The following is a 17,006-nucleotide window of genomic DNA, read 5'->3' on the forward strand; positions in this document are numbered from 1 at the left end:
GCTTGGCTGGGGAGGCCCATCCAGGCGCTGGCACCCTGGCCAGGAGGAGCAGGGGGAGGCGGATCTGCCGGACGCCCAGAGCTTCCTGCCACTTAGAATGCGGCTCACCATGGCCGGTCCTTCCCCCCCAGGCCTGGCAGCGAGGCGGTGGGGGTGGCCAGAGGTCCTGCAGCCAGGAAGGCTGCGTCGCATGCTGGGCTGGGGTGGGCAGGACGCTCTTACTCCAAAACACAGGCTTTGAGCTAATGCTCTTCGCATTTACCCACGGAAAATGGGTCCCAGAGCAGTTTCTCTTGGGGATCCCATGGTTATCACAGGAGCACCTGGCTACTGGGAGCACCTTCCTACCCGACTGTAGGTCGTCTGGGCTGTGACCAGGGAGCAGGAACCCCGGGGTTTCCCCGGGGAGCAGCTGTGCAGGGCCAGGGAAGGGGGAGCTGGTGCAGCCCAAGGTAGCAGTCCTGGAGGGGAGGCGGGGGTCCCAGGGCGAGTGTGTGAGCAACAGTCATATAGCCAAGCCTCGATGCGGGGGAGCCGTGACCCCGGGCCTGGGGAGCAGGGGTGTCAGAACCCCCGAGTGGTCACAGCCACGTCAGGATGTGTAAGAAGCAGGGAGCTCCGTGGGATCTTGCTCAACGACTGTTTTCCAAACTCCCTTTCAGAAGGACAGGCTCAGAGCCCCAGGGCGGACCTCCAGGCCCCCAGGCCCTCAGAGGGCGTGGGGCATCGCCCAGCCCGAGGCTGGCCTAGATGCAGAAGGGATGAGGGTGGCGGAAGCTCTATCTCAGTGCCGGGGGTCTGTGGGTGCATGGGGGGCAGCCCTGGAGCTCACTGGGAGTACTGGGGGTTCAGGAGGCCCCTTGGCAGGCCTGAGGCCTGGCCAGTGTGGGTGGAGCTGTGGAACCGGCCAGCGCAAACGTAGGGACGGAGGAGAAGCCGCAGGGGCAGGGTTCAGAGTGGAAAACGGTCAGGCGGCAAACAGGGACACTCGCGACTCCCAGGATCAAGTCCAAAGGGCACTCCCTGCACCCTGATCCCAGCAGGTCCCTCCACAGTGGCCACCACTCTGCCAGCCCCTCATGACTCAGTGTGATGTTCTCTGGCCCAGGGGGTCTGAGGCGGCGCCGCGGAACGCCAGCCCCAGCAGGTGCTCCACGCAGAACACAGTCCCACCCAAGAAGCTCAAACAACGCTGCCCACACCAGCCCTGTTGGGGGCTCCCCACCCGCATGGGTGCCGTGAAAGCTCTGAGTAGCCCCTAGATGTCTCCCCGCCTAGGGATCACCCCCTAGGCCTGCCTGAGGACACGGGAAGGCACCCTCGGCCACCCTGGCCTGTCCCTGGCGCCCCGCCTCCCGTGGGGGGCACAGCTGAGTCCAGAGAGCCTGGCCAACTGGCCTGGTTTGTGTAAGGAGACACATCTGGAGCAGATGTTTCCCAGATTCAGCTCAGCTCCTGGAAGACTTGACGAGAGCCGAGAGCCGGGCGGGGACGGGGCTGGGGCGGGCGGGGGCAGAGGCCTGTGTGTGTAGTATGGGGGGGGGGCGGGTAAACCGCTGCGGCTGCCCCCCTTTAATTGGCTGCTGTTAAATGTTTTACGGGGCCTCGTACGGGTAAACAGAAGTCTGTAAATTCCTCCTTCCCAGACGCCGTTTCCCAGGCACGGACCCCCCGTGACCCCTCGGGAGGTCTGGGCCTCCCGCCACCCGCCCTCCAGGGGAGCAGGCACTCAGCTGGCCGGGTGCTGGGCTCCTTCCTCCCGCACCCTCTGGGGGCAGTGGAGGGCGATGGGCACGCATGTCCCTCCGCTCCTGACCCGGGGCTGGTGGCCAGGGCTCAGGGGACAGAGCCCTACCCGGGGCCCCTCCCTCATCTCCGGTCTGCCTGAAGCCCCACCCTCTGGGACCCCAGGAGGGGAATGAGGGCTGGAGGGAGGAAGGGGGTCAGATGGGGAAGATGGAAGAAGAAACAGAGGGGCGTGTGCAGGGGCTGGGTGAGGCAAGGCCCAGACGGGTGGGCACTGGGGCAGGGGGCCGGGGAGGAAGGGGAGCAGTCCTCCCAGCCCAGCCACAGGAAGGACCCTTTCTTCTTCCCAAGAAGACTGTACTCTCTGAATTGAAAAAGGAAATAAAAAATGCTTTTTATGAATCAGAGCAGCTGTTCTGAGATTAGAAGCCAGAAGCCAGGGCTGCTGTGGCCGGCATGGGAGACGCCTGGTCCCTGAAGGGGCTTCGGCAGAGGAGAATGTGGTGGTGGTGGGGGTTCTGATGAGGGCTCGGGGGGTGGGGTGGGCACGGGGTGGCGGTCAGGGCCAGCTGCAGACACCCCAGGCTGGAGCCCGGGCAGCGCGGCAGTGGGGCTGGTGCAGGGGCGGTGCTGAATGTCCTGGCACCCAGAGCCAGAGTCCCTTGAGCCCACACTCCTCTGGGAGTGGTGTTGTCCAGAACGCCCTTGCCCCACTGAGGTTGGCTACTACGTTCACCCCAAGTGACAGGAGGCTCCAGCCTGTGTCCCTGGTCCCCTGCCACCGTCAGAGCCCAGGAGGCCCCTGGAGAGTATGGAGAGGGACCCTGGGTCTCAGTGGATGACCCACTGAGGACGCCCCCCCATCCTCCCCCCACGCTCTGAGTTATCAGGAGATGACTCAATCTTGAGACATAAGTGGCAACAGGGGACAAAGTTTCGACGCCATCAGCACCTGATGGGACGCAATGAAGTGGAAGCGGTTTTCGGCTGGCAGGGGCAGCGCAGACCAGACCCCTGGACTGCCAGGATGCGAGATGACCACCTGCCCCCACCCCTCCCAGCACCCCCTGGGCCTTTGCTGGCCGCGTCCGGGGAGGTTGGGAATGTTGGTGGGAAGTGTGCTGAGTGGGCAGGAGAGGGATCAGGGGCAGCCTGTCCCCGGTGGGGGCTGCCTAGAGGGCAGGGTTTGAAGGCAGAAGGGGCCAGAGGGCAGTGGGGACAACTGACACAGGAAATGGGTGAGAACGTGGGGGGCCTCCTGTCCCCGAGAAAAGAGGTGGATGCCTGGGGGGACCCAAGGCCTGCTGCAAGCCTTTCAGCTGGAGAGGAAGGAGGGGTGGCCCCAGCACCCCCACATCTGCCCACCTCTCCAGGGTTTCACTGCAGAACTTTCCCAGAAGCCCAAGGTGCCCAACACCCCACTCGCCCCAGATCAGACCCAGAACCTGCTCCTCTCACCCTGGCTGGGGAGGCAGCAGCTCCCTGCCACCTGCCCGCCTGCAGGGTCCACCCTCCGGGGGGAAGACGCTGCTCTTGTGCCGCTCAGAGAGCTGGACGTGAGGGAATAGTCCTGGCCAGGTGTGGGGAGGGGTGCTTGGCCAGCCAACCAGAGGGCCAGGATCCCCTGGGTGGGGGTCAAGGAACCTACCACTGCAAGGCCCCTGGGGACCCTCACCCCCAGGCCCCCAGTGCCCGCCACCACCAGGGTCCTGCCCCAGACCCACGATGGCAAGGCCTTCTTCTGCAGTGGATGCCCCTTGCCCCCATGCCACCTTGACAAAGGCCTTGTCCCCTCCCTGGAGGCTCAAACTGTGAGAAAGTTCCCCCCATGACTGAGCCTTGAGCTGCAGGGGCCGCCAGCAGGGTCCCAGCATCAGGTCCCAAGGGCCAGGAGTCGTGCTCTTCCACAGCCAGCCGTCCTGGGTGGGCTCCGAGGAGCCCGGGTTGGACCGTCTCAACTGCCCACCTCCTCTGGGTCAGGCCCACCCTCCAGGACTCAGCAGAGCCCCCTGGATGAAGGCCCAGCAGACCACCCCTCCACCTCCGGCTGGCCCTGACAGATCCCAGCCTGATCCATCTGCAGCGATCCTCGCACACACCCAGGCAAACGCCTATCCTGCTGGATTCTGCCCCATGGGCCAGCCGGGGGCCCTGACCCAACGCCCAGCGCTAACTGGGTGCTGGCTCTCTCCCACGTGAAACCCCGCTCACTCAGGGTGCCACGGGGTTTCGACTGCACCGTGTATGTCCGCCACAGGATAGTGACCACCCAGAATGCTGGGAGAGGAGGGCTCTGAGGCTGCGTCCCCATGCAGCGTGCGAAGCGCTACAGACGGCCGACGATGTCCGCTCTGGGTACGGGGCGGGGGGGCCCTGTCTGCGAGCTGGGAGGACGCTCGCCGCCTCGGCTGCTCTAGTGTCTGCAGGGAGTAACCTTGCAGCAGCCCTTCCCCATGTCCTCCCTGCTCCTAGCCAAATGGCCCTGCTTCTGTCCACGAGCCTGTCATACGTGCGGTGGTCAAGACCCTTGGAAGTCCAGGCCATGCTTCAAAGCACAGCTCCCAGGATCGACCGCCCTGGGCTTTGCTGGCAGGAGCCGAGTGAGACCCCTCCTCGGGCTGGGGGCTGCTTTGGAACCCCTCAGGGAGCCTCAGACTTTCGCAGCTTGGGGTTGGGGCTCGAAAGTGTTACACGTGGCTTCCCATTTCGCTCCACCTCATCAGAGTCAGCCTACTGCGCACAAATGCGGACGCCCCTGGCTGCCCAAGGTTTGGGGCCTGGCCACCTTGGTCTGTTCGCAAGCCGAGAGGAGAGGCTCAGAGCTGGGGAAAGGTGCCAGGCTCCTGCGGGCACCTCTGGAACAAAAGCAGCAGGCAGCCAGCCCAGGAGCCAGGTGGACCGCAGACAGTCCCAGGCCCCTGGCACGCGCTCGGCAGGGAGGAGCCGGCTCAGGCCTCACCGAGCAGAAATGCAGGGCTCGGCAGAGGCCCCTCCGAGGGGGCGGGCCTGTGGGCTGGGGATGGCGGGGGCCCGGGGCTCCCTGCAGGCCTAAAGCTGGGAAAAGAAACAGCGTGTCAGGGCCTGGAGCTGAGAACAAGCTGGCCTGACCCCCACACAGAGCTCTGACTGCCTGGGAGCTCAGCTGGAGGGAGCACTGCGCTGCCCCTGCCCAGACCGCCCCTACCTTCCTGTGAGCTCCAGGCACCGCCCCCCCCAACAGGTGGGGCATCTGGGACACACGCAGGTAATCACGCTTGGAAGATCTTGGGGACTTGGGCCATGGGAACGACTCGAGCCAGCCCCACACCCGGCTGTGCAGCCGGCAGGTGCATCTGCCCAGGCGGTGGCACCAGGCCTCTCTCCCACTCTGTGAGACCCAGGGCTACCCATACCACCCCCGCTGCAACTGTCAGCCCAGGAAGGCACCGAGGCCCTCAGCCCAGCAGTGGACAGTTGCTACAGGGGACAAGCAAGGACAGAGGAGTCCCTGGAGGCCAGGACCCTGACAAGGAGGAGTTGGGCTGATACAAGGCACAGAAAGGGGCCAAGGTCATGGGCAGGGGGCAGGGAGGGCTGGCCACACAAAGCCCAGAGAAGGCTCTGAGGGAGCAGGGCTCCAGACAAGACAGGCCACTCTCTGGCTATGAGGCTGGAGAGACCTGTCTGGGAGGGCAGCCCTGATCCCCACTTTGGGCCTTCCCCAACACTGTCCCCAGGTCTCTGAGCAGCCAGCTGTCCCCGCTGACCCAGCTCCTTCCCTCCAGCATGAGCAGGGACAGGTGGGCAGGGTGAGGGGTGCTGCCTAGACATGGGGGCATCTTCACCAGGCTCACGGGGGAGGGGACGAGGCGTGATCATCAGGGGTCCTGTTGGGCAGATTCAGAGGCCACTTGGGCCACCAAAAAACAGGCCAGGAGCTGGGGCTGGTGCTGCCAGGGTCCTGGGGAAAAGGACCAGGTCCAGGACGGGGGCCTGTTTCAGAGAAGGGTGGGTGGAAGTCTCCTCTGGACAGGAGCCAGGAGGCCTGTGAGGTCAGGCAAGGATGGTGGACACTGGCTGGGACCTTGTCTCGCACAGACATGCTCCCAGAAGCCCTGTCACCAGCCCTGACGTCTCAGAGGGACAGAGGGGGACAGAGGGACAGCTGACAGGGCGTGGGGAAGCCAGGGGGCCAGGAATAGCAGGGAGTACCCAATGGCCCTTTGGTGCACCCCTGCCCCCACTGGAGGGCGACCCCGCCCCAGGCGGTGTGGCCACGACTGAGGTTGGCCATGCTGACAGCCAGCACGTGTGCCCGCTGCCGCCCGAGGCTCCCCCTCCAGGTGGCACAAGAGACCGTGAGTAGCCCAGTAGCCCACAGCGGCTCTGGCCCCCACCCTCCCCCGGCTGAGCCCCCAGGAACAGAGTGTCCTTTCATGGCCCTGTGGGTGGTCCCACCAGGCAGCTGGGGGGCGGGGTGGGGAGGGAGGTGGCCAGGCTTGCTGACAAGGGGGCCAGCTGTGCTGCGCCCCCTCCCGCTAGGACCCACCCAGGGCAGGCGGGCTAGCTGGACGCTGGCTCACCCCTGCCTCAGGCCAGCTCCGCCGCCCACCCTCACCCGAGGCCTCAGAAGGGAAAGTCCGGCCTCCGGTGGGCCCCCTCACTGGGGCGAGCCTGGGGGGCCAAGAGGCCGAGGGGCTGGAAAGACAAGCTCTGCCCCAGGCCAGATGTTCTGGGGCGGATCCTCCAGCTCCGGGGTGCCTCCTCTGCACCCCAGCTGCTCCCCCAGGGACACAGGAAGCCCTGCTCCCTGCTCTGGCGGCTGTCCCCCATATGGTGGGCTGGGTCCACCCACGGAGGGGTGGGGGCCCTGCCTGGAGTGGAGGGGCACCTGGGCCCATCCTCCCTCCTGGCCCCCACTGGCATCCCCCCCTGTCCTGGCCTCCTTGCCCTTAAACTAAAAACCCCTTTAGGAGCCCAGCTCCGACCAGCCCTGGGCTGGGGAGAGGGTGGCAAGCGGACTTGGCCGGACACCTGCCTCCCCACCCATCCCAGGGGTGGTGGAAGGCAGCGGGATGAGAGTGAGGGCCAGACCTCTGAGCAGCCCGCCCAGGCAGCCCACCATGCCTGCCGGCCCCCACTCTCCGGCCATGTCGCGTGCCCCCCGCTTGCCTCACCCCCCTTCCCCAGCACACACAGCAGAGAACAGGCCCCGGCACGCGGGGAGCCAGCTGGCACCCAGTCAAACTAGCAGCCAGGCACGCTGCCAGGGCAGCCAGCCAGCAAACGCTGCCACTCGCCCGGCCCCGCCCGCCCACCGGCCTTTACGCTCAGCTCAGAGCTCACAGCAGCGAGGCAGCCGCACCACGTGGCCTGTCCTGTCGGGGAGTGAGGCTGCAAAGGGCGGAGGGCAGGGGAACCCCATCGGAAGGGGATCCCAAGGCGGGGCAGCTTAACTGGAGATAGAGAAGGAGAGACAGCAAGGGGGAGACAGAGGCACGGCCTGGAAGTGGATGGCCCCCCAGCTGGGATCTGGCAGGTTGGGGTGCTCCCCCCAGGGCCGCTGCACCCCACACTCATCTTCAGTTGCGGGTAGGCCCCGCTCTCCCCAGCCCCGTGCGCAGGAGCCTGGGAGGGTGGCTCAGAGGCCACACTTCTTTCCCCATGTCCTGCAACCACCTGTGTTTGCCTGCCACTCCCACAGCCCTGCCACGTGTGCCCTCCCCCAGGAGACTGTGGGCACGTCCAGCCTGAGGAAGTGCCGGGGGCATTTCAGGGCTAGGCGGGCGAACAGCTGACCCCTGGCCCTCAGAGCAGGCCTCAGAGGGAGGCCCCTCTTTCTGCTCAGGCTGCCCTTGCTGGCAGGATGGGGCAGGGGCTGGCGGGGCTGGCACAGGCCAGGGTGTCGCCCCCACCTTGGCCCCCCACCCCATCGGCAGCCCTGGGGCTGGGGCTGGGGCTGGGGCTGACAGCAGCAAGGCGCCCCGCAGGCTGCAGGCCGCAGGCCGCAGGCCGTAAGCACCCCCGCCGAGGCAGAGGTAGCCGTTGGCTCAGGGGAAGTGCGTGTCTGCAGGCCGTTGAGGGCGCTATCTGCAGGCTGCCTCCCAACCAACCCTCCCAGCAGCTCCCAGAGGGGCAGGACCTTCTCCCTGCGCCCCAGGGCAGGTGGTGCTGCCCACAAACCGCCCTCCCTGCAGGCAAGGTCCCCAAGGGTGGGCCAGAGGGGCAAGGGGCTATGAGCCTCCTGATGCAGAGCTGCCGCCACTCCCGGCCCGACCGGGGCTTCCGCTGAATACAGCCTGGCGGGCCCACGCACCTGCGGCAGGGCCGGGGCGGCAGCGGCCGTTAGTTCGGTTGAGGTGGTCCCACTCGGCTGCTGCGGGCCTCCCCTGCCCGCCCCACAACACTCGGCTCCCTCCTTCCCCCGCAGACATCCTGGGAGCCAGATGCTCCTGCCAGAGCCAGAAGTTTGCCCGGCAGACACAGAAGGCGGGAGGGCTGGAAGGAGCTGGGGGCCAGCGTGCCAGAAGCTCGGCGGGGCCCACCCACGGCCGCCCAGGAAGCCTTGAACTGGCGCTCGGCACTGAGGCACCGTCTCCCCTCGGGGAGGGTGCCGAGAGTGCCGGCGGGAAGCAGGCAGAAGTGACACTGGGCCAGGGACCCTGCTCTTCCCGCCTGGGTCCTCGGGGCCGCCCAGCCTCTCCTCCACCAGGGAAGAGAGCTGCTCCTTATCACTGGCCCAACATGTGTGCTCTGCACGGCGCTTAAAGCCCAGATTATTTTAACAACTGTCCCTCACTCGTCACCTGCCCTGTTTGGAAAACAGCCCCTTTCTTGTCGCACAAAGAGGTTTCTCTCGCTCTCCAGCAGCGCCGGGCGCTAATCTCCGGCCTGGAACTCAGGCGGCAGCGGGCGCGGTGTGTGGGTCCGCGTGCTCTGCAAACACAACGCCCGCCGCCCAGCAGTCATTGAGTTTCGGTGGTGCCGGTGCCAGGAGCGGAGAGCCCTCTGTGCCTGCTGCCAACTGCAATTACCTCTCCGCGTGCCAGCCGCCGCCGGACTTAACCCTTTCCACGCTGGGGCGCTGGGCAACCGAGTGGATACCGGCAACTGCGGGCCGGGGGCGCAGCCCACATCACAGTGCCGAGGGGCTGAGCGGACAGTGGGGAGCTGGGGGGTGCCTCTCCCTGGGAAAGCCAAGGGGAGCCCTGGAGTCCTAGCAGTGCCTGCAAGGGCCCTTCGGCCAGCCATGAGGCCTGAGAGGGACGCATATGAAGCACCTACTGTGTGCGCAAGGCTGTGACCCACGGGGAGGCAGGGGCCTGGGAGGGACACTGGTGCAGGCCAGGCCCCCAGGGTGGCAGCCTGAGCGTGCTGACAGCTCTCTCCTCCCCACCCCTCCCTCCCAGCTCACACATCTGGAGCCTGTACCTCCTCAAGTCTGGGAGGTGGGCGCAGCCCACAGCGGAGGGCACAGCCCCGTCCGGCCGGCCCAGCTGTGTTCCACATTTCCTCGGCTCCCCAGAGCCCTCCCAGCCCCACCCCCTTCTTCCCTCTCTGCCCATCTGTGGTGCACATCTGGCCAGGACCACTGCCTCACAGGGTCCGCCCACTGTTTCCAACCAATTACCACCTCCCCCTTGGGGGCTTCCTTGACGGGGAGGCAGCCCCTTGCCGGAGTGCTTGGCAGGGTCGGCCAGCTGGCTCTTGCGGGCCATGGCGGGGGAGCCCTTGGCCTCACCCCTGGCTGCGGGCACAATGGTCAGTGACTCCAGTTGCAGGCCGCTGCTGGGAGCCCGGGCCCCAGACTTACCTTCGTGGGAGTGGGAGAACCAGATCTGGGAGGTGGCGGGGTGGGAGCCGCGGTAGGCCTGCTCCGAGGGAGAGGGGGTGGGGCCGCTGGGGTGCGCGGAGGCTGCCGAGCCCAGGCTGCTGGTGAGGAAACTGCCCATGAAAGACGAGGCCGGAGAGCTCCCCATCAGGCGGCTGCTGGCTGTGGACACAGGGGGCCAGAGTGAGTCTGCGCAGGGACAGCTCCCACCAAGGAGCCAGCCCCTCTCCAGGGCTGATCTCAGGTCCCAAGCTCCCCAGGTTTGTCTTCAAACAGGCAGGAAGCCAAGGTGGGAAAAGCTGCCCTCTCAGACCCCAGACAGTCATGGTCAGGGCCCAGAAGTCCTGGCACCCTCCTGTTACTGCAAAACCCCCAAGAATGGCACTTCCGCTGCTACCACGTGGCCCACCTTCACCCCCACCCCCATCAACCAGGTGCCAGGTGCCATCCGGAATAAACGTTCAGGGCCCCAGGGCATGTGGGAAACAGGCAGCCCTGTGGGTGAGTGTCTCGGAGGCAGACCCCTGACCCCACCAGGCCAAGGCTGTGGAGACTCTGGGACCTCTTAGCCGGCGGCAGACCTGCCAGAGAGATTCGCCCACACCTCCCCAGAAAGTCTGGGGTCAGCAGGGCCCAGCCAGGGGCCCTGCCCCACCCTGTGGACCCAGTGGTCTCTGCCCACCCCCTGGATGGCACTGGGGGGTGGCCTTTCCCCACAGTAGGGTCTTCAACCTTCTCCCAAGTGCAGTTAACTGACTCAGCAGACTAGAGGACCCTATCCCAGCTGAGTGGGAGGAGAAACTGAGGCAGAGCAGAGGGAGGGACGGGAGGAGCCTGAGGAAGCTAAGGATCTGCTTTTAACGCCCCAGGGATTCTCAAGGTCGGGCCCTGACCAGCGACATCCAGACACGGGCAGCCAGCCTCCACAGCCTGCCCACTGGCACCCTCAGATGCTGTGTCCCCTCTCTGCCCAAGTCCAGTGGCCGAGAGTTACCATGGTGACTGGTGGATTGCACCGGAAGGACACAGGCACACACAGAGCGCCCGGTGGGTGGTCTGGGCTGCACTGCTCAGCCCCCACCCTGGCAGGGCCCCCGGCACCTTGTCACCTCCACTCCATGGGCAGCGAGCCTGGCTTGGACCTTCCTGGGGGATGGGGAGCAGGGACCTGGGGGCCTGCCATCCCCTCAGGCCCGATGTCGGGGCCTGGAAGGGTCTGCAGGGCTTCTATGGTCCCAGGAGGCTGCAGGCCCAGCCCGAGGTGAGTCAGGGCCGCTGTTCCCTGCCCAGGAGGCAGGGGGAATTTGTGAATTTGTGATGCCTCACCCAGCCTGGCTTGGCCCTGAGAGCTTCCCAGACAAGAGGTGACTCAGCAGAGAGGCGGCAAGGCCCTGGAGCAGGGGAGAGGGAGGGGCTGTCCCGGCCGGGACCCTGGCAGCTCCCCTCCCCACCCCTCCATGTGTGAATGGGCCCTGTGGATGAGGGGGGCCTCTCCCGGACACGGGCCTCAGAGGCAGGGTCTGTGAGCCCTGGCTGGGCACTGGGGTGTCAGCTGACCTCTCTGGCAGGGGTCAGGCCAAAGGGAGACCGAGAGGACCGAGGGGGCAGGGGGCGAAGGTGCCCAGGAGCCAGGGACTTCCCGGACCGCAGGGCTGGGACTGCCATGGGTCCTGGCCAGACCACAGGCACATCCAGCCAGGGGAGGGGACTCTGGGCTGGGAAGGGAAGTACTGGCCTCTCGGGCCGGCGGGTGGAGCAGGCGGGAGACGGAGGGCAGCCTCTGCTGGGCTCCAGGGACCCTGGGGGGGCCATGCCTGTGGGATGAGTGAGGCCTCTTCCTGCCTCGCCCAGGCCCACTCCATGTCCCCCAGGCCTTCCCACCCCCGCACCCTCCCAGGGAAGTCCCTCCGCCCAGCTCCTCCCGGGGATAGTGGGAAGCAACCGAGTCCAGCAGTTGGTCTGGATAAAGGATTTCTCTGGGAGCAGGGCCTGAGAACCTTGTGCTCTCCCACACCGCAGCGGGCGGGGGCGGGGGCGGGGGCCAGGCCCCAGGCCGGGCGGGAGAAACAGACAGCATCCCAAAGGGCCGTCCGGCCAGAGGAGCCAGGAAAACCCAGGCTCCGGCAGCTCCTCACAGGGCCTCCATGCCTGAGGGCCCTGCAGGGAGGGGCGGCAGGCCGCCTCTGCAGACCCACTGCCCACATCCCTGAGGGCCACCCACCTGGGGCTGGGGCAGGGGGGAAGCAGGCCGAAGCCCAGCAGGATGTCTGATCCGACTGGCCCCCTACGCTGGAATCCAGATGGGGGCAGGGAAGCCGTGGGACACCTTCCCCTGGCCCCAGGAGGCGGATCCTGGCCTCGACAGGGGACTCTCCGGGGTGCCTGTTTTGACAGCGTCCCAGAAGGGGGTCCCACAGCGCGGGAGCTGTGGGGAAGCAGCACTGCAGTCCAGCCAGCCCCAGTCCTGGCTCCGCAGGGGCACACACCGGTGGCGGGCCGTGCTTCCTGCTACGTGCCAGCCTGTCTCCTAGCGCAGGGGGCGGCTCTTGGGGTGCTTCCAGAGTCCATGAGGAAGGCACCCTTGTCCCCGAGTGTGGGAAACGAGCTGGGGGGATGGCGCTCCAGCCCTGCCCCGCCCCGTCCCCTGGTCTCGGTCCCAGGCTCCCCAGGCCCCCCTTTGCTCAGAGCCTTCACAGCTGCCCCTGACACCCCACATCTCCCAGGCTCACAGGCAGCCTGCAGGGCCCAAGGGTCCCGCCTCCAGCGGGGTCCTTCATCGGGGGTCTTCTCCCTCATTTTTCCTTTCATATCAAAAACAGAAGAACCTGGTCACATAAATATTACATATCTACACCTTCGCTACAAAACACACAAGGAAGGAAGCGGAGCTCACGGGAGCCCACTGCCCTGGGGCACAGCCAATGAGCGCTGGGGCCACCCTCCAGGCACTGGTGCATTTGCCCTGATGCTGTGCCACCGCCTCTTGTGGGGAGACCTGTGCGGGTACCCAGGTGGCCTCTCCCTCCTGAAACCACGGCCCATGGCAGCAAGTCCTGCCTGGGACTCTCACAGTCCCTGAGCAGCGGGACAGCCCAGGTGGACAGACACTGGGCAAGTGGAGCTCCGTGATCCTTGCCCCGCTGTCCTGAGCTAGAAGTTCGGTCCCACAGGCCTTGCCAGGTGGGCACTGCTGTGCTGGGGGATGGAGAGGGGGCTGCTGGCACCTGGAGCCTCCCTGAGCCCAGCCAGCCCCTGACCCTTGGACAGAGTGTCCGGGTTCTGATGTCACCTCCACCTCCAAACCGTTCGGCAATGGCGCTGTGCCCAGCCAGCAGAGGCACAGGCAGGCCTGGTTGCCACCCCTCCAGCCCCCGCCTGCCGCCCGGTAGCCAGCCCCAGACAGAGCCTGAGCAGAGGCGGCCTGGGCCCCGGCCAGGAATGGAGCCGCGCAGCCAAGTCTGGCCGGGAACTGGGCTGGAGGCTTCTTTCCTCTTGGCAAGGTCCTTGCCCACGGAGTGCTGAGGTTAGCGGGCCAGGAGGGGATAGTGGGAGCCCCAAGCAGCAGGGAGGACCAGAGGGGCTCTCTGCCTGGAGCCCCTGGGCTGGGAGCCCCGATCCTGGCACCGTCTGCACTAGCCCTTCTCAAGGGAGGCGCTTTGCTGACCTTGTACTAATCCAGGTCACCACATCCCAGGTGGTGGGCCCGCCACGGGGCTGACGAAGAAATGGGCACCATTAGTGCCAGCCCCCCAGCCCCGGGTGCCCAGGCTGGGGTTCGGATGAGGCCTGTCCATCCAAGGCTGCCCTGGGCTCTCCAGTGAGCATGGCCATGGTGGCCAGTGCCCTGCATTATCTATGGACTCTCATCCCAGCCACCTGGCACAAGTTTAGTGCCACCTTGGGACAGGGACGTGAATGCTGGGTGAGGTGACAGCAGGGCCACCGAGGGAGGCCACTCGGTGCAGGACACCAGCCCCCAGCCAGTCATCCCCACTGCCCGGCTGGCCCAGGCCAGGGTTTGCGGCCCCAGACACAGGGCTCCAGCCCCAGCTCCAGGGCCGCCTCAGCTCTGCCCAGGACACCGCGGAGGCCTGGCCCGGGTGCCCAGCTGGCTGAGAAAACCGCTCCGGAAGCCAGAATGCCCGGGAGGGCTGGCTGACACCCCCCACTCCCGCTGCAGCCCAGCTCCTCAGGCACAGCCCCAAGGCCCACCCGTTCCCACGCCCCAAGGCCCAGACAGCGTGGGGCGGGAGACGGGCCGTACCTGGACCCTGGCTGGGCAGCTCCCTCCCTCCCAGCTGCCCCAGCTGGGCAAAGCCGGGTCGGAACGCCTTGACACCCCGAGAGGACAGAGCCGGGCTGGGACGCCTTGACGCCCCAAGAGCCCAGCCCTTGCTCCCAGGGCCACTGTGGCCACAGCAGAGGCGACGCTATGTGGCCAGGCAAAACGAGGGGAGGGGCCGTTCTCTGCCCACCTGTTTGCCAGGCCCACCTGCTATAGCTGAGACGGGTAACAGATGTTGGGCAGCCCCAAGGGGCGCTGGGGGGCTCCCATCTTGGAGCCCAGGTGCTGCCCTGGGGAGCCTCCCGTCCAGGGAGGGTGTGACTGGCAGCAAGGCTGGCAGCCCCCTGCCTCGCACCCCAGGGGTGAGGGGCAGCACGCCAGAGGCTGGGCCTGGACGGGGTCAGGCTGGGAGGGCCGGGAGGAGAGAAGGGCCTTGGGGAGCCGGGGGGAGGGCGAGCCAGAGCACGGAACCACAGCAGAAGAGCATTTGTTTTGACTTAAGTGAGCCACCAAGACAGCCTCCTCCCTTTCTGGAAACAGAGACATGGGTTGCAAAAAAAAAAAAAAAGAAAAGAAAAGGCCTCATTGCGAGGCTGGAGGCCGCTCCTGAGAAGCCAGCCCCTTCCCAGGCTCCGGGCGCTCCCGCTGCTTCCGGAAGCCCAGCTGACGGGCTGCTGGCACCCGGCTCCCCAGCGCTGCGGCTGGTGCCCGCGCCAGCTCCCACCCTCCCTCTCACACCTGCTCAGGCTCCCCACCTCCTCCAGCCTCCTGCAGAGCCTGCCTGGGTGCTGGGGACACCCGGCTCCCCTGGGGCCCTCCCTGGGTCTCCCCCAGGACACCTGGGGCAGCTGAGACACTGGAGCGATGGGTGGCCTGCCTGGGGGGGGGGGCAAAGTGTCCCTCCCATGCTGAACCAGACCCCAGAGGGGGAGAGTGGAGGGGAGGAGGAGACAGGAAGGATGACGGCCCACCACATGGACTGGCCCACATTCCTCTCATTCCGGGAGAGGGAGGGGGAGGGAGGATGTCCACCCCGGATGTCCTGCGTGGACCGAGGTGGAGAGGCCTCGGTCCAGCCTGCTGGCAGGCCGGTGGGCGTCCACCCATCTGACCACCCAGGAGAAGGATGTTGGGGAGGGGGACTGGGATGGGGATACCAGGCCCTGGTGGGAGGGGCCCCACTCTGGGACTGCCCACAGGAAACCCAGAGCAACTGCAGCTGGGCCATAGAGGCCACGCCCCACTGCCGCCCACCAGACCCACTGTGGGAGGACATGGGTCTGCGGGCTCAATCCCAGGTGACACCCAGGGACATGCGTCGCTGGGCTGGAACCCACCAGTGGCCGAGGCATGAGATAATGTGTGCGTGTGCGTGTGGGCACAGAGGTGGCCGAGGGCTGTGTGTGGGCGCTCGGGGGTGTGTCTGGGTGGGGACCATGGTGCTGAGTGTACACCCAAGCTACAGTTGTGCTCGCAGGTCTGGGCTGTGGGCTCTGAATGTGCACGAGGTGGGAACTTAATCTCCTGCGATGGGGGTCACATGGCCCTTGAAGACTTGCTTCGGGGTCATGCTCCCTTTGACTGGACTGGACCCTAGAAAAGGCTCCCAGCCTTTGGTTCTGTCTGATGCCCGTGGTGACATGGGAGGGGCAGCAGACCACCAGGCCACTCCCTCCTTTTCAAGTCTGTACCGAACTGCTGCTCCAAGACCTCTGACCCCTGAGCTCCTGCCCGCCCCAGCCAGATGCCCAAACCCCAGCCACCTGGACCTGAAAGCGGGTCCAGCAGTCGTGTGGATTCTGGGAGCAGCCGGCAGCCCACATGGCTGGGGCCACCCCCGCACAGGCAGCCCGATCCCCCTCCGATCTGGGAGTCCCTCCCCGCAGGGCCAGCCTGACCGGGCAGGCTCTCCAGGACCCACAAACAGTCTGGATCTGGGGCAGTTCCCTCTGGCCACGACCTGGTGGCCTCCAGACGTTGGCCTGTCTGGACGGCCTCACCAGACTCGGAGCCTGCCCTGCTTCAGGCCACCCCTCTGCTACCACAGCCCCAGGGTCCCCGGGGCGCTACCCGATGACCCCAGCTGCCATCCATGGTTCTGAGACGGTGGCTGGGCAGAGGGAGACAGGGAAAACAGAAGAAAAGGAAGAGGCTGGAGGCAGGGCGCGTCGGCTGCGGAGGGGGGCAGAGGGACCGGAGCGCCAGGCCGTGGGCGAGCCCCCACCAGGCCAGCCATGGGGTGGGGGGCAGCCCCAGTGAGGCGCACCTGCCTGGAAACATCAGCCCGGCACATGGGAGGCCCCTCTCCACTGGCCCAGGAGAACCTTCCAGAAGACCCGGTTGGCCCAAAGGCAGCGTCTCTCAGGCCATAATAGGAAAATTCTGTGGTCGCTGAGCCACCAGGCCCACAAACGTAGAGGCAATGATGACAGGGGACAGGCCCAACCACCAACAGCCCAGAACTAATAAAAGAAAAGGAAAACCGGATATAAGTCTGGTTCTTATTAAAAGGGTAAATTTAGCCCTTTGGCTGGGGGGAGTGGGGAGCGGCCAGCACTCCCCGCTGGGGCCGCCCTGGGACTCGCTGCTCCCCCTACCCCACCGCCCTCCGGTCCCTCACACCCTCTGGGGTCTCCTCCTCCCCTCCTCTCACACCCTCCCTGGCTGGCGGCCAGCACCTCCCCCTGCAGAGCACTTCTGAAGGCTGTGAACAGAAGGGAGGCCCAGGGATGCGACCAGGCCTGGCCAGCGCCGCCCTCTTCAAACCCTGCCAGCGGGAGGAGCGTCCTCACCAAAGCAAGGCTTCCCTTCATGCCATCTTAAAATAAGCTGCAAGGGGACAGACGCCCCAGTGGACACCGGGGCGCACACGCACACCTAGAGACACCCCAGTCCCCTCGGAGGGACAGCCCATCTGGACAGGGTCAGAGGTGCCCACCCTGCAGGAGCACCCCGTCCCCTGGACCCAGGCACCCAGCGCCTCGAGCTGGCCTGGGACGCGCCCCTGCCTCAGCTGTGGGAAGGGAAGGAAGAGGGCAGCCGGGACGGAGGTGTGGGGTTGCACCGTGCCAAGCCAGTCTGCGCACGAGGTCTGGTCTGGTCTGCCACACTAGCACGGAATGGATCCCTGAAGGAACCAGGAAGGCCAGCCCTTCCCCATCCTCC

At 66.4% G+C, this 17,006-nt stretch overlaps 1 protein-coding gene across 2 annotated transcripts in view; it reads right to left on the reverse strand.

The window, feature by feature from the left end:
• BAHCC1 (BAH domain and coiled-coil containing 1) overlaps positions 1–17,006 on the reverse strand; it is a 58,269-nt gene that overhangs the window by 25,219 nt on the left and 16,044 nt on the right. For both annotated transcript variants that reach the window (XM_064495383.1, XM_064495384.1), the window contains exon 2: positions 9,539–9,718. In XM_064495383.1, coding sequence (XP_064351453.1) covers positions 9,539–9,718 — 180 coding nt within the window. The remainder of the gene's footprint in view (positions 1–9,538; positions 9,719–17,006) is intronic.

The sequence above is a fragment of the Camelus dromedarius genome, chromosome 16 (assembly GCF_036321535.1).
Source record: "Camelus dromedarius isolate mCamDro1 chromosome 16, mCamDro1.pat, whole genome shotgun sequence".
NCBI classification, from domain to species: Eukaryota; Metazoa; Chordata; class Mammalia; order Artiodactyla; family Camelidae; genus Camelus; species Camelus dromedarius.